At 36.5% G+C, this 18,261-nt stretch overlaps 1 protein-coding gene across 1 annotated transcript; it reads right to left on the bottom strand.

The window, feature by feature from the left end:
- Positions 1-14,380: 14,380 nt before the first annotated feature.
- LOC139939792 (uncharacterized) lies at positions 14,381-17,743 on the bottom strand. The gene has a single exon (XM_071935906.1). The coding sequence runs from the start codon at positions 15,704-15,706 to the stop codon at positions 14,930-14,932; it is 777 nt and encodes a 258-aa protein (XP_071792007.1). The 5' UTR covers positions 15,707-17,743; the 3' UTR covers positions 14,381-14,929.
- Positions 17,744-18,261: the final 518 nt, after the last annotated feature.

Here is an 18,261-nt window from a genome sequence, read left to right as displayed (position 1 = left end):
CAATCAGTAACTTCAGAAAGCCCATGTTTCTTGGTACAGAATTTATCTAAGCTCAATCTGAGCAATTTAAAAAACTAAATGTCTCAGATCTCGCTTAGATTTAACCAGTAGCTTCGGAACACCCATGTTTCTTGATACAGAATTAATCTAAGCTCAATCTGAGCAATTTGAAAAAAATAAATGTCTCAGATCTTGCTTAGACTCAACCAACAGCTTCAGAACACCCATATTCTTTAGTGCCGAAATAATCTCAGCTCAATCTGAGCAATTTGAAAAAAACAAATGTCTCAGATCTCGCTTAGATTCAACCAACAGCTGCGGAACACCCATGTTTTTTGGTACAGAAATAATCTCAGCTCAATCTGAGCAATTTGAAAAAAATAAATGTCTCAGATCTCGCTTAGATTCAACCAACAGCTGCGGAACACCCATGTGTTTTGGTACAGAATTAATCTCAGCTCAATCTGAGTAAATTTAAAATTATTCATCTCAGATCTCGCTTAGATTCAATCAGTAACTTCAGAAAGCCCATGTTTCTTGGTACAGAATTTATCTAAGCTCAATCTGAGCAATGTAAAAAACTAAATGTCTCAGATCTCGCTTAGATTTAACCAGTAACTTCGGAACACCCATGTTTCTTGGTACAGAATTAATCTAAGCTCAATCTGAGCAATCTGAAAAAAATAAATGTCTCAGATCTCGCTTAGATTCAACCAACAGCTGCGGAACACCCATGTTTTTTGGTACAGAATTAATCTAAGCTCAATCTGAGTAAATTTAAAATTATTCATCTCAGATCTCGCTGGGATTCAACCAGTAGCTTCAGAACGCCCATGTTCCTTGGTACAGAATTAATCTCAGCTCAATCTGAGTAAATTTAAAACTATTCATCTCAGATCTCGCTTAGATTTAACCAGTAGCTTCGGAACACCCATGTTTCTTGGTACAGAATTCATCTAAGCTCAACTGAGCAATTTGAAAAAAAAAAAAAATCTCAGATCATGCTTAGACTTAACCAACAGCTTCAGAATACCCATATTGTTTAGTGCAGAATTAATCTCAGCTCAATCTGAGCAATTTGAAAAAAATAAATGTCTCAGATCTCGCTTAGATTCAACCAACAGCTGCGGAACACCCTTGTTTTTTGGTACAGAATTAATCCCAGCTCAATCTGAGTAAATTTAAAAAAAATAAATGTCTCAGATCTTGCTTAGACTTAACCAACAGCTTCAGAACGCCCATATTGTTTAGTGGAGAATTAATCTCAGTTCAATCTGAGCAATTTGAAAAAAATAAATGTCTCAGATCTCGCTTAGATTCAACCAACAGCTGCGGAACACCCATGTTTTTTTGGACAGAATTAATCTCAGCTCAATCTGAGTAAATTTAAAATTAATCATCTCAGATCTCGCTTAGATTCAACCAGTAGCTTCAGAACGCCCATGTTCCTTGGTACAGAATTAATCTAAGCTCAATCTGAGCAATTTGAAAAAATAAATGTCTCAGATCTTGCTTACACTCAACCAACAGCTTCAGAACACCCATATTATTTAGTGCAAAAATCATCTCAGCTCAATCTGAGCAATTTGAAAAAAATAAATGTCTCAGATCTCGCTTAGATGCAACCAACAGCTGCGGAACACCCATGTTTCTTGGTACAGAATTAATCTCAGCTCAAACTGAGTAAATAAAAAATTATTCATCTCAGATCTTGCTTAGATTCAACCAGTAACTTCAGAAAGCCCATGTTTCTTGGTACAGAATTTATCTAAGCTCAATCTGAGCAATTTAAAAAACTAAATGTCTCAGATCTCGCTTAGATTTAACCATTAGCTTCGGAACAACCCATGTTTCTTGGTACAGAATTAATCTAAGCTCAATCTGAGCAATTTGAAAAAAATAAATGTCTCAGATCTTACTTAGACTCAACCAACAGCTTTAGAACACCCATATTCTTTAGTGCAGAATTAATCTCAGCTCAATCTGAGTAAATTTAAAATTATTCATCTCAGATCTCGCTTAGATTCAACCAGTAGCTTCAGAACGCCCATGTTCCTTGGTACAGAATTAATCTCAGCTCAATCTGAGTAAATTTAAAATTATTCATCTCAGATCTCGCTTAGATTTAACCAGTAGCTTCGGAACACCCATGTTTCTTGGTACAGAATTAATCTCAGCTCAAACTGAGTAAATAAAAATTATTCATCTCAGATCTTGCTTAGATTCAACCAGTAACTTCAGAAAGCCCGTGTTTCTTGGTACAGAATTCATCTAAGCTCAATCTGAGCAATGTTTAAACTATTCATCTCAGATCTCGCTTAGATTTAACCAGTAGCTTCGGAACACCCATGTTTCTTGGTACAAAATTAATCTCAGCTCAATCTGAGTAGATTTAAAATTATTCGTCTCAGATCTCGCTTAGATTTAACCAGTAGCTTCGGAACACCCATGTTTCTTGGTACAGAACTCATCTAAGCTCAATCTGAGCAATTTGAAAAAAATAAATGTATCAGATCTTGCTTAGACTCAACCAACAGCTTCAGAACACCCATATTCTTTAGTGCAGAAATAATCTCAGCTCAATCTGAGCAATTTGAAAAAAATAAATGTCTCAGATCTCGCTTAGATTCAACCAACAGCTGCGGAACACCCATGTTTTTTTGGACAGAACGAATCTCAGCTCAATCTGAGTAAATTTAAAATTATTCATCTCAGATCTCGCTTAGATTCAATCAGTAGCTTCAGAAAGCCCATGTTTCTTGGTACAGAATTCATCTAAGCTCAATCTGAGCAATTTGAAAAAATTTCAAATTATTCATCTCAGATCTCGCTTAGATTCAACCAGTAACTTCAGAAAGCCCATGTTTCTTGGTACAGAATTTATCTAAGCTCAATCTGAGCAATTTAAAAAACTAAATGTCTCACATCTCGCTTAGATTTAACCAGTAGCTTCAGAAAGCCCATGTTTCTTGGTACAGAATTCATCTAAGCTCAATCTGAGCAATTTAAAAAAAATAAATGTCTCAGATCTTGCTTAGACTTAACCAACAGCTTCAGAACGCCCATATTGTTTAGTGGAGAATTAATCTCAGTTCAATCTGAGCAATTTGAAAAAAATAAATGTCTCAGATCTCGCTTAGATTCAACCAACAGCTGCGGAACACCCATGTTTTTTGGTACAAAATTAATCTCAGCTCAATCTGAGTAAATTTAAAATTAATCATCTCAGATCTCGCTTAGATTCAACCAGTAGCTTCAGAACGCCCATGTTCCTTGGTACAGAATTAATCTCAGCTCAATCTGAGTAAATTTAAAATTATTCATCTCAGATCTCGCTTAGATTTAACCAGTAGCTTCGGAACACCCATGTTTCTTGGTACAGAATTAATCTCAGCTCAAACTGAGTAAATAAAAAATTGTTCATCTCAGATCTTGCTTAGATTCAACCAGTAACTTCAGAAAGCCCATGTTTCTTGGTACAGAATTCATCTAAGCTCAATCTGAGCAATGTTTAAACTATTCGTCTCAGATCTCGCTTAGATTTAACCAGTAGCTTCGGAACACCCATGTTTCTTGGTACAGAACTCATCTAAGCTCAATCTGAGCAATTTGAAAAAAATAAATGTATCAGATCTTGCTTAGACTCAACCAACAGCTTCAGAACACCCATATTCTTTAGTGCAGAAATAATCTCAGCTCAATCTGAGCAATTTGAAAAAAATAAATGTCTCAGATCTCGCTTAGATTCAACCAACAGCTGCGGAACACCCATGTTTTTTTGGACAGAACTAATCTCAGCTCAATCTGAGTAAATTTAAAATTATTCATCTCAGATCTCGCTTAGATTCAATCAGTAGCTTCAGAAAGCCCATGTTTCTTGGTACAGAATTCATCTAAGCTCAATCTGAGCAATTTGAAAAAATTTCAAATTATTCATCTCAGATCTCGCTTAGATTCAACCAGTAACTTCAGAAAGCCCATGTTTCTTGGTACAGAAATCTTCTAAGCTCAATCTGAGCAATTTGAAAAAAATAAATGTATCAGATCTTGCTTAGATTCAACCAACAGCTGCGGAACACCCATGTTTTTTGGACAGAACTAATCTCAGCTCAATCTGAGTAAATTTAAAATTATTCATCTCAGATCTCTCTTAGATTCAATCAGTAACTTCAAAAAGCCCATGTTTCTTGGTACAGAATTTATCTAAGCTCAATCTGAGCAATTTAAAAAACTAAATGTCTCAGATCTCGCTTAGATTTAACCAGTAGCTTCAGAAAGCCCATGTTTCTTGGTACAGAATTCATCTAAGCTCCATCTGAGCAATTTGAAAAAAATAAATGTCTAAAATCTCGCTTAGATGTAACCAACAGCTGCGGAACACCCATGTTTTTTGGTACAGAATTAATCTCAGCTCAATCTGAGTAAATTTAAAATTATTCATCTCAGACCTCGCTTAGATTCAATCAGTAACTTCAGAAAGCCCATGTTTCTTGGTACAGAATTAATCTAAGCTCAATCTGAGCAATTTGAAAAAAATAAATGTCTCAGATCTTGCTTAGACTCAACCAACAGCTTCAGATCACCCATATTCTTTAGTGCAGAAATAATCTCAGCTCAATCTGAGCAATTTGAAAAAAATAAATGTCTCAGATCTCGCTTAGATTCAACCAACAGCTGCGGAACACCCATGTTTTTTGGTACAGAATTAATCTCAGCTCAATCTGAGTAAATTTAAAATTATTCATCTCAGATCTCGCTTAGATTCAATCAGTAACTTCAGAAAGCCCATGTTTCTTGGTACAGAATTTATCTAAGCTCATTCTGAGCAATTAAAAAAACTAAATGTCTCAGATCTCGCTTAGATTTAACCAGTAGCTTCGGAACACCCATGTTTCTTGGTACAGAATTAATCTAAGCTCAATCTGAGCAATTTGAAAAAAATAAATGTCTCAGAAGTAGTCTGCGTACTATGAAACATGAGTGTTCTTAAACTACTAATTGATCCTACACGGTCATTTTTTAAAAATGCTTTGATTGAGCTAAGATTAATTCTGTACTAAGAAACAAAGGCGTTCTCAAGCTACTGGTTGAATCTCAGCGATATTATACACAGTATTTTTTTTTAATTTTCTCGGACTGAGCTAAGATTAATTCTATACTAAGAAACATAGGTGTTCTGAACCCACTCGTTGAATCTTAGCAAAATCTAAGATGAGTTTTTTTTTAATGTGCTCAGATTGTGCTACGATTGTTTTTGTACTAAGAAACATGGGTGTTTTGAACCTACTCGTTGAATCTAAGCGAGATCTGAGACGGTCATTTTTAAAACTGCTCAAATTTAGCCGAGATTAATTATGTGCTAGGAAACACAAGTGCTTTTAAGCTATGGTTGAATCTTAGCGGGCTTTGACGTGATAATTATTTTTAAACTGCTCAGATTGAGCTGAGATTACTTCTGTACTAAGAAACATAGGTCTTTTGAACCTACTCGTTGAATCTAAGCAATCGAGATCTGAGATTATCTGTTTTTAGAATTGCTCGGATTGAGCTAAGATTAATTCTATACTAAGAAACATAGGTGTCTGAACCCACTCGTTGAAACTAAGCGAGATCTAAGATGATCTTTTTTTTTAATGTGTTCAGATTGTGCTAAGATTGTTTTTGTACTAAGAAACATACATGTTCTGAATCTACTGTTGAATCTAAGCAAGATCTGAGATCTGAGATGATCTGTACTAAAAAACAAAGGAGTTCTCAAGCTAATGGTTGAATCTTAGTGATATCTTACACGGTCATTTTTTTTAATTTGCTCGGATTGAGCTAAGATTGTTTTTGTACTAAGAGATATTTGTGTTTTGAAACTACTCGTTGAATCTAAGCTGGATCTGAGATGATTTTTTTTCTTTACTCAGATTGACCTCAGATTCATTATGTACTAAGAAACACAAGTGCTCGAGCACTGGTTGAATCTTAGCGGGCTTTGACATGATAATTATTTTAAACTGCTAAGATTGAGCTGAGACTAAGTAGTCTGCGTACTAAGAAACATGGATGTTCTTAAACTACTAATTGATCCTACACGGTCATTCTTTAAAAATGCTTTGATTGAGCTAAGATTAATTCTGTACTAAGAAACAAGGCGTTCAATAAGCTCATGGTTGAATCTTAGCGACACAGTATTTTTTTTAATTTGCTCGGACTGAGCTAAGATTAATTCTATACTAAGAAACATAGGTGTTCTGAACCCACTCGTTGAATCTAAGCGAGATCTAAGATGATCTGTTTTTTTTAATGTGCTCAGATTGTGCTACGATTGTTTTTGTACTAAGAAAAATGGATGTTCTGAAGCTACTCGTTCAATCTAAGCGAGATCTGATACGGTAATTTTTTAAAACTGCTCAAATTTAGCTGAGATTAATTATGTACTAGGAAACACAAGTGCTCTTAAGCTATGGTTGAATCTTAGCGGGCTTTGACATAATAATGATTTTAAACTGCTCGTTGAACTTGGACGGTCATTTTTAAAAATTGCTCAGATTCAGCTAAGATGATAATTATTTTTAAACTGCTCAGATTGAGCTAAGATTATTTCTGTACTAAGAGATATTTGTGTTTTGGAATTACTCGTTGAATCTAAGCTGGATCTGAGATGATTTGTTTACTTTTCTCAGATTGACCTCAGATTCATTACCACCTGATAAATATACACAGACACAAGGATTTGTTGTTGTAGTGAACTCTGCCAAGAGTTAATTTATTCCGTACTCTGAATTCGGTGGTAAAACGCCAATTCATAATAATATAAGGGATTTCCCTTTATTTAATTTCATCCAGTGATATCCACACTCATAAAGAAGTATACCAGTTCCCATTATAATACACTTTGCGACCAATTCGCAAAGGGTCCCAATCCCTCACTTTGCGAACGGTAAATTTCCAATCCGCAAAGGTTCCCACTTCTAGGCGATTTGCCAAAGAAGGTACCAGACTAATTACAATTATTATAATTATAAATGCACTCATTGACTGGAGAAAACTCCGGGTCAATGAGGTTCCCACTTCCAGCGAGTTGCCAAGAAGGTACCAAATTAATCTACTTCTTTATATACAATCACATCATTTTATTACCACCATATTTATCCATATCAATTCACATAAATTAATTTACCACTTCCTCACAGGCTACAATGCCTATTAGCTTCTTGTTTATAGGAACAACCTAAACTTACCGCCAAAGCAAATTTTGATATAAAAATTTGCCCAAACACCCCCCCCCCCCTTTTTTTTGTGTTTTGTTTTTACAAAACTTTCTCCGAGTGTCAACCCGTCTGATAAATTTTGATGGAACCAAATGAATCATGTCTTGCCAGTACGCACCTTCCGGGAAGGGTTAATGAGATGGGGGTGTTTTATTACAGGTGCGTTTTGCATCTCCCGAAGTATCTTCTTTGCATACATATTTAAATCCCAAGTGCAGCGTTTTTCTGCCCTCCTTTAACTTTACCTTGATACTTCACCCTTAACAACATGTCTGACCAAATTAACCGTGTGTTGGGTAGGATGTTCCTAATTACCTTTAGGCTCTCTTTACCCTATGTCTACTCTGTCCCGAACTTTCCTTCAAGATATCTTTGGTCCCTAGATATAACACTATTGTCGTCGGGACCTCGCCTTTTGCCAGGTATCTCCTGAGCCTAGTACCAGCCGTCCAGGCGTGCCCCAGACACGTCTTTCCATGTCACTGTACCACCACTGTGTCGCTGCTGTGGCGAATGATACTGTCCCGGTATCCACGTTCTTGCTTCGGATTGATGAACATCTTTAGGCTCCCTGTTACCCTATGTCTTATCTGTCCCGAATTTTCCTTCACGATATCTTTGGTCTTTATATGTAACACTATTGTCGTCGGGACCTCGCCTTTTGCCAGGAGTCTCCTGAGCCTAGTCCCAGCCGTCCAGGCGTGCCCCAGACACGCCTTTCCATGTCACTCTACCTCCACCGTGCCGCTGCTGTGGCGAATGATACTGTCCCGGTACCCACGTTCTTGCATCGGATTGATGAACATCTTTAGGCTCCCTTTTACCCTATGTGTTATCTGTCCCGAATTTTCCTTCAAGATATTTTTGGTCCTTAGATGTAACACTATTGTCGTCGGGACCTCGCCTTTTGCCGTATCTCCTGAGCCTAGTCCCAGCCGTCCAGGCGTGCCCCAGACACGCCTTTCCATGTCACTGTACCACCACTGTGCCGCTGCTGTGGCGAATGATACTGTCCCCGATAAACATCTGTATAAAAACAAATTCAAAGAAAAACAGCCTGGGTAATCTGTTCTGACCAATATTTTATCTTGTCAAAGTCTTGTATGTAGTTGAAAATGTTGTACACAATTTGTTAACAACCAACTCAACATTCACCAATCTTGTAAATGATTATTTATCTTAAACGACAATATGCTAATTAAAGAAGCGGTTGTCTACACTGCTTATTTATGACCTTGCTACAAGCTACCCCCTTTTAGACAATTGAAAACATTAAGTCTGGCCTAATGTAGGATTCAAGTGCTCCAGACTTCCATCTCCCCATACTTTTGATTTGTTCCTCCCGAACCCCAAACATATCCTGGAACTATGAACTGAAAAGGGTGTGGGGTTTACCTGAAGGCCTTAATCCCTACTTTAAGATGTGATTAACTTGTCTGGCTGACATAGGGTCCCCCTCAATGTACAAACGGTGAAGTATTGGCATTCCTGTCAATAGAAATGATTGAACTTTACCCACTTGATCCGTTTTTGAATATCTTAGAACTACTTGCAAATTCCCTTCCTGATTAAAGGAAATATCACCAATACGCAACGCCCGGGAATTTGCCATCGTGAGTTGTAAACTCACTCACCCTCAGAATAACCGAAAAGGGCAACCAAGAATGCTGCTTTTAACAGCAGAGCTTCATATGCTGATTATACTTTAAACGTTAACTATGCTACTTTAATAAAGGTCATATAGGTCAAATATGGTATGTCTGCAAGCTATGCTGCAACCGGATGAAGATGTCTGCAAGCTATGCTGCAACCGGAGCAACTGATTCCTTTTTAATCATTCATCTTCTCTTTTCATCTTCACACTCTTCTACGTTTGCATCGAACATTTTTGTCTTCACTGTAAAAATTACACCCTGTAATTGAACCTATTTTTAATCATGCATCTTGTCATTTCATGTGTATGCTCTGTTACATTTTAATCCAACATTATAATGGGTTACTTTTTGTAACCACTTTACGAATTGTTATCTTCACTGCCAATAATTACACCCTGTAACTTGAATAACCGGATCACTCGATCATTTTTAATCATGCGTCTTCTCATCTCATGTACATACTCTGTACGTTTAGTCCCACATTATAATGTTTGTTACTTTTTGTAACAACCGAATTTTCGTCTTCACTTACAATAATTACACCCTGTAACTTGAATAACCGGATCAACTGATAATTTTTAATCATGCGCCTTTGTTGTTCAAATACGTAAGCTTTACGGTTTAGCCCGCCTCCATTGTTCGTTACATTTTGTACCGACATTTTTACGACACAACGTGTCATTGCCATGGAACATCAGTGCTGTGTTGACCGCCAGATACGAAAAACCAACCGACATTGGAAACGTACCCCTGATCTATGCAAATCAACGCTTTCAGGTTCAAGCTAGTACTGACCTCCCTGCTAAGCTATGGTAGCTGCTACTGTTACCAATGATACTTAAACTATATAACGACTAAAAAAAGACTAAATTAACAAAGCTTTAATGTGTATATTGATAGCATAGCCAGATAAGCCTTACCCTGGGTACCGCACCCAGTCCTATTCAATGTTCCCGCCAAACCATTGAACCGTGTAACTCTTTATACTTAACAAGTATAAAGCAGATTTATTCTAATTCGCCTCAGGACCCAACCGAATAATTCAGTATTTTGCAAGTAGTTAAGATAGACTCTCTGTAACACTTTGACCTTTCCCCTAGAAGACAAGGAGAGGTCAAACTGTTACCAAAATAGGGTAGAAATAGGGAACACTTTGCCCTTTGCCCCAGAGAACAATGAGAGGTCAAACTGTACCCGAAAGGGGTTAAGAACAATTAAAATTTCTAGCTGTGGTGCAATGCATAGGTAGTGTGTGTGTGTGTGTATTGGTATAGCATTTGGGAATGACGTTGCAGTATTACTGGTCAGTGCTGGTAGGGAATATCTTTTGACAAAGAGGGCGTTTGCAAAATGACGTTGCTGTTTTACTGAATGGTTGAAGGAAATAAATCCTATTGATCCGTTGAAGATGACGTTGAAGTATTATTAGTTAGGGTTATACATTGTATACATTCCACCCGCATAGCCCATTGACTTATAAATATTATTTTCGTTGAATTATCAAAACATCATAACTTTGGTCAGTTGTACGGTCATCATGTCTGCAGGAAAACATGATCGTTCGATAGCATCTTCAAGGGTTGAGCCAATGTGTAGCGGGTTGCATTATCTGCGTCAACAAAACCAAACAGAGGACAGTTGTCCGCGATTAGTTCGTTTATCTACACGATTAACGGAAAAACCGTTGGGACAGTTAACGTTTAATCTTTTAAAAAAACACGATGACCCAACAGTCTGTCAAAAGTCATAGAAAAAGCTTGTATTTGGGTGGGAGTGTAACGGTTTGTTTATACAAAGGGTAAATAAACCAGTAACCACGATTACAGGTGGTGGTGCAATGTGTGACGTCATGGGAGAGAATAGCTTTTAGGAGATAATCTCCGGGACTAAGCGGGCGCGTGCGAATGGCTATGAATAAGGAAGTTAATCCTTCAATCGATAGTGTTGTATTGATCAATTCACTCGATCAACTATACGTGGGCCCTATATATTACGTCTGTCATAAGATGTGTTGCAATCTACCGAACTTTGCTTATACTTAGGTGTAGGTCTAAAACAAGAGAATACTATAATGAAACACACAATCTGATGAGACGGGCGTGTTATTAAAATGAGTTGGGGTGTTTATTTAATTATTTGTGTTTATCGGAGTATATTACCTCGTGAACATCTCATAATACAGGACTAAGTTTACTTTCCGTACATCGGAGTACCAGGCAATGCAAGATGTGCCAACATGACGTTAGTTTTGGTTAAATTTACTGTAAATATCGAGTATCTTACTCAGTCGATGGACAATTGGCGGTGTATGTAAGTCAGACTGTTTTACGCAATGGAACGACTGTTCCAAAATTATCCTTTAAAGTCCATGGAGTATTAACTATTCTCCCAAAACAGATTGAAGAAGCTATGCTATCATTATCTTGTCCAACAAATTGTAAGTTCTTACATATCCAAGCTACATGTATGTATACACACACGAAGTAGGCGTACATACAGTTACATCCAATGAACACAACTTGTTTGTCCTCAAAACATCGTTGTAGCCCTCACACATACCAAGGAAGCAGGTTCAGTACCCTAGGTTTAATGAACTATCGATCGATGCCTCCCCTTCCTGTGAGAGTTGTGACTAACGAGTATAAGTGCCTCCCACAAATCACTCAGATAACTTATTTGCAAGTTTTTGTAGGCCCCCTAGACATCCGTGCACAACACACGTTTTATAGAATAAAAAACCATCCCTCCTATAACTCTGTGTTTTTACATATCAAGGGAACGTTCAATTCGATTCTTTTGAATCGAATATTTCGGCAGAGTGAAATCTTTGAGGTTTCATTCCCAGTTTGTTAAGATAGAAAAAACACTCACACCAATATCGTACTACCCTTCATTGCATTAAACTGCTTTATTACAAAAGATCGATGGGAAAACAAGTACATCCCTTCGTTTAGTGTACAAACAAATCTAACCCGTACATTTACCAGTTTAGGCCTAGATTGTTTGTTTTCCACAAGTTTATCACAAAAAGTATTAATTAACTACTTGGTCCATCAAGACTCTTTTAGTTGTGCATCATTACGATTAACATGAGCATAAAGTCACAAAAATCAGATGACATGCATGACAATCACACTATTTTTGCACTTTATGTTTTTTGACGGTATCATAGTAAGTTCATTGATCTAAGCCTCTTTCTTAATACTTATTAACCAAGTTGCAATAATAATGCTTGCTTTCGAAGTAAAAATACATTCGAGCATTAAACAATGATTTATACACGCACACAAACGACTGAGTTGTCACAAACCTTTACCCGCAACAAGGGAACCGTAAAACAAATTAACCATTGCGTCACTCATCAAGAGTCCCCTTTTGACCTATTAACAAGACATAGTACACAAACAAGACAAGAGTTGCCAATGTTTGATGGAACCGGCTGTTAAAATTAGTACAAAAACACCTTGTTTTCACTAAATGCAGTAGGCCCCCCTACTTTCTCAGACAAAATTGACTTCGCCTTCGTATTGAGAGAACAAGTCTGGGTAATAAAACAAACCAAATGACTGGAACAAATAACGAATATCGAAACACATATTAATAACAATTTACAAACAATATTAATATTAGGTAACCACAGAGAGATTGTTCGTCCGAGTAGCGACAAACTGTGGATAAAGCGCCTTCAGTCCATTTTAACCCCCATGGCCTCAATATCCAATAAGGAAATGACTATGTCTTTTCCTTGAGTCCTTTTCCCCGCAGATATACCGCCCTTTAGTCTGCCTCATTCACCAATTAATTACTTGTTTGTTCTCCATCTTCTCATCAATTTTGATTTTGTCTTTTGTGCTCCCATCCTCCTGTGGTGAAACCAGCCCATTCACTCTAAGCCTTGTCACAACCTTCTTTGTTTATCCCTTGCTTTTTCTGTGCGCTTTCATATCTTTCCACGTGACTGCTTCTGTCCTATACCTGATTACGTGTGTGTTGTATTTTCATAGAAGAAGAAAAAATCTAAATCAAATTAACCTAGAAGAAAAAAAAAACTTGAAAAAGAAAAGCTTTATATAAAAAATAAAAAAAAACTTGAAAAAGAAAAGCTTTATATAAAAAAAAAAATTAAAAAAAAGAATATGAAAAATATATATATATTAAAAAAAAAAATAAAAAAATAAAATAAAAAATGAACACTTTAAAACTAAAAAGTAATTGTTTTTAAATAAAATTCTGAAAACAAAAAACTTCACGCTTAAAACACAAAACAAAACAACATCAACAAAAACAACTACAAATCATAACATACTTCCACAAGTAAACTTTCACGTTTGCAACTTACACATACTTTACAATTAAGTTATAATAGTAGACAAGCTTGGGTTTTAAAATTCCAAAAGTCACTTTTTAAAGATGTAAAAATACATGAATATGGAAACAAATAAACAAATAAATAACGATATTAATCAATCAATCAATAAATCAATAAATTGTGTAACAAATACTAGTAAACAAAATTACGTGTGATGTGTTTCAAATGTTATCAACTTTGTTAGTATAATGACGTAATACAACAAAACCTAGCATATTTTGGTAACTATTGCGTCACATCTCTGCTTTTGGTGTCTTTTTTTCATATCTAAACAACAGAATACTGTTGTATACATTCAGAGTTTGTATGTGTTTAATTTTCTAGCTGATGATTTTGAACTTAGAAGTTATTGTGCGGTAATTTTGTTATTTACAAGTAATTTTAAGATTTTTTCCTGTGACGAATGTCATGAACTGTTTTCGAGGTGTAAAAATCGTAACCGCCATCTAGCCCGCCATGTTGTTATCAAACAACAACAGTGGTGAATGCGGTAAAAATGTTTGCTCAAATCGACATTAAGCTTTTGCAGACATATGCAAAGTCAGCATGTGCCTCAAATTGGCCACATGACTTCAACCTGACACCAAATACACCCTAAGAACCAAAATATATTTGGCGGTGATGTCAGAAACTTATATATAATACGTCACGAAGGTGAATGAAGTTAAAGTGCAGAAATTCAACATGAAAGGAACTAACTGGACGGTGAAATTCAAAGATAACTTGGATATTCATGATCCGTCAGACATTCTTGGAAACTTTACACATTGTGTTTGAGAGTCTTTTAGACACACTGTACACTAACCCTACACCTAAAGATCTCGTCCGCACCCCGAATAGTATAATTACTTTACTGTTCAGAGTTAAATTACTCCATACAGTACATTCAATGCCAAGGATCATCTGGGCGGGTTCTTTTTTTAGCCAAGTGCAACAACCCTACTACCCATTCTCAATATGACAGTTTGGAAATCAATGTGACCCCACACATTGCTGTGCCTGAGGGGGAAACAATCGTCAGAAACATCTTTTCAGTTAAACAAAGACCCAGTTTTGTTTAAGCATGTATGTTTTCCTCTCTTTTTTTCGTTGGATAATCTGTTTGGTAAAACAAAATCAACACATGTTCAATGTTTTCTATGATTAATTATGTTGCCCATGCGCCATCGTTATTGCAAAAGCGAATATTGGTCAACACAAACGCTGGGACTCGATAAGCAAGGTTATCTACTTCAAAAGGTTCTTGCCAAGTCAATTCCACACTATTTAATTGGTATTTCCGCTTGTTGGTGTGATATTGTTTCCATTTTGATTGTTGGGAAGTCCTTATCAAGACTATGACGAGAAATTGTCACGTTCGTAGACGTAACGTTGACTTGGTACCATAGTTCGGCGGGACCTTTTCCCCCACGGTGCCGTGATAAAGAGCCCCTACTTTAGGCACCCGCTTCGTCTTTTTATTTATGTCTCTTTATTCACTTAAATAATTATATTTTAAGTTAAATTTAAACAACAAACGGATAATAAACACAGAATCATTGGATAACAAATCAATACATATTTTTTTATTTCTTTACCTTTATTTAAAACCATGTACGTAAGTATAATGAAATACTATAAGAAGGAACAGTTATGTAATATTACTTCTAACACAAACTACGATTGTATTCATTCAGTTGTTTGATCGTGGAGTCAATCAATTTGGATAAGTCATCAAAAACCGCTGAATGAATAAGACGAGCAACGTCCTCTTTCCATCCGTTAAGGATGTCTTGAATCATTGAGTTTGGATCCTCCTCACTCGATTCAGTTATTCTTAGAAAAGAGATCATAACACAAAGAATGTCTAAAACAGTATCTACTTGAACAGACTCCTTCGCTTTTTCGTAATGTTCATCTACATAATCGTAGAGTCGGCACTCCGGAGACACTCCAAAAAATAAACATTCATGTTCAGCTTGACTCGCCCAGTTCTCCTCGCATCCTTCACATGCACGTTGGGTTTGCTCGTAGTAGGTGAAACGGAGTATCTCGTTGGCGACGATTTTAGTCAGGATTATTTTGATCACCATTCTGAATGATGGGGAGTCCTTCTTCGTGCCATCGCTCTCGATCGGAGAGGCAACCAACTCGTCCACAGCTGCAGCAAGGATAGCAGACGGAGTTGAATCGACCATTATTCTCTGCCCGCGCTGGACAGGCTTGGTGATTGTAGGAATGATCCACACACTCTCTCTGGTAATGATGTTGTAAAAGTAAGACCTTCCCTCCTTTGCGCTGAAAGATTCACGCCATCCTGCTTTGACTTGCTCGTGTGTAAGTTTTTTCACACAGTCAAATGGCCTGAACACAGACGTCGGGGAGTTAGGTGTTCCCGTCAACACACCGTCACAGTGTACATTAGGTATGAATACTTCAGCCATGGTTAAATGCGACAGATACCGTTTAGCAGAGGTTTCATTCTGTCTTAGCGTCGTAGTCTAAAAAAAATTTGCGGAATGAGTGTTAGAGATTGAAAACGATCACTTTTTATAAGTCCTTTTCAGCCATCTATGTTTAACCAACCGATCAGGAACTATTCTAACTCTTACATAACTCTCCTTCACACTTTACGTAACTACCCGTCCGGACTTGCCCTAACGTCACGCATGTGACTGACGTTTACGTAACATATCTCGTCCTGACTTGTCCTTGACGTCACAGCTCACTGTTAACATGTCTCGTCTTGTCCTCTAAAGATCTTATACGGATCATACCTACACTGAGAGTACGTGGACAATAAAGACCACGGCATCTAATAGAACTCAACTAACCCACTCTTCCTCGACGTTTTGTCAGACGTTGTGGAATCGACTGGCTCGATCATTTTCACCTCGTGAAACTACAAACGAGTCGTCAATGTCTGCGTGGACATTTCTTTCGGCGCTCCGTGAATCACTCCCGCACCTCCCAAATGAGTCCGCACCTCCCAAATGAGTCAAACAATAACAGGTTGCCTCATTCACACTACCATGAGGAAGACTAATCATCACTGCGTGGCTCTTTCAAGATGCTCTTTGTATCTTAAACACTACAATACCACTTGTCCGTCACTGCATGATCGACACTTCGTGACCTGATCACTCAAATTTTTACTCATTTTTCACTCATGGACTTGCTTCTCATTCAAAATAATACTAACACTCGTTATCTTTGGGCGAAAATTGGGCGATGAAGACGAGCACATTCTACTGTTCAGAACATCAAGACCACATCGGCTCTATTCTGGATGTACTCGAAAGTTTACTTAGTTACAGTTACTTCTTATTAATACTGTGAATTCATTTATTTTGTACATAATGGTTTGATATCATTATGTCTTTATACGCTAGGCAAATCGTCCGAAAATATGTTCAAAACCTCCGGACGAGCTGTAAGAAAAGTGCACCATTTAATGATTTAACAAAGTCGATGAAAAAACAAATTAAGAATTTGAACCGATGCAAATCATAGAAAACATTGAACATGTGTTGATTTTGTTTTACCAAACAGATTATCCAACGAAAAAAAGAGAGGAAAACATACATGCTTAAACAAAACTGGGTTTTTGTTTAACTGAAAAGATGTTTCTGACGATTGTTTCCCCCTCAGGCACAGCAATGTGTGGGGTCACATTGATTTCCAAACTGTCATATTGAGAATGGGTAGTAGGGTTGTTGCACTTGGCTAAAAAAAGAACCCGCCCAGATGATCCTTGGCATTGAATGTACTGTATGGAGTAATTTAACTCTGAACAGTAAAGTAATTATACTATTCGGGGTGCGGACGAGATCTTTAGGTGTAGGGTTAGTGTACAGTGTGTCTAAAAGACTCTCAAACACAATGTGTAAAGTTTCCAAGAATGTCTGACGGATCATGAATATCCAAGTTATCTTTGAATTTCACCGTCCAGTTAGTTCCTTTCATGTTGAATTTCTGCACTTTAACTTCATTCACCTTCGTGACGTATTATATATAAGTTTCTGACATCACCGCCAAATATATTTTGGTTCTTAGGGTGTATTTGGTGTCAGGTTGAAGTCATGTGGCCAATTTGAGGCACATGCTGACTTTGCATATGTCTGCAAAAGCTTAATGTCGATTTGAGCAAACATTTTTACCGCATTCACCACTGTTGTTGTTTGATAACAACATGGCGGGCTAGATGGCGGTTACGATTTTTACACCTCGAAAACAGTTCATGACATTCGTCACAGGAAAAAATCTTAAAATTACTTGTAAATAACAAAATTACCGCACAATAACTTCTAAGTTCAAAATCATCAGCTAGAAAATTAAACACATACAAACTCTGAATGTATACAACAGTATTCTGTTGTTTAGATATGAAAAAAAAGACACCAAAAGCAGAGATGTGACGCAATAATTACCAAAATATGCTAGGTTTTGTTGTATTACGTCATTATACTAACAAAGTTGATAACATTTGAAACACATCACACGTAATTTTGTTTACTAGTATTTGTTACACAATTTATTGATTTATTGATTGATTGATTAATATCGTTATTTATTTGTTTATTTGTTTCCATATTCATGTATTTTTACATCTTTAAAAAGTGACTTTTGGAATTTTAAAACCCAAGCTTGTCTACTATTATAACTTAATTGTAAAGTATGTGTAAGTTGCAAACGTGAAAGTTTACTTGTGGAAGTATGTTATGATTTGTAGTTGTTTTTGTTGATGTTGTTTTGTTTTGTGTTTTAAGCGTGAAGTTTTTTGTTTTCAGAATTTTATTTAAAAACAATTACTTTTTAGTTTTAAAGTGTTCATTTTTTATTTTATTTTTTTATTTTCTTTTTTAATATATATATATTTTTCATATTCTTTTTTTTAATTTTTTTTTTTATATAAAGCTTTTCTTTTTCAAGTTTTTTTTTATTTTTTATATAAAGCTTTTCTTTTTCAAGTTTTTTTTTTCTTCTAGGTTAATTTGAT

Source organism: Asterias amurensis, chromosome 7, assembly GCF_032118995.1.
Source record: "Asterias amurensis chromosome 7, ASM3211899v1".
Lineage (NCBI taxonomy): Eukaryota > Metazoa > Echinodermata > Asteroidea > Forcipulatida > Asteriidae > Asterias > Asterias amurensis.
This window is presented reverse-complemented; position numbering and strand designations above follow the sequence as displayed.

Excerpts from the sequence above, each read along its gene's own strand:
- LOC139939792 (XM_071935906.1), bottom strand. The coding sequence starts at position 15,706 with ATGGCTGAAGTATTCATACCTAATGTACACTGTGACGGTGTGTTGACG.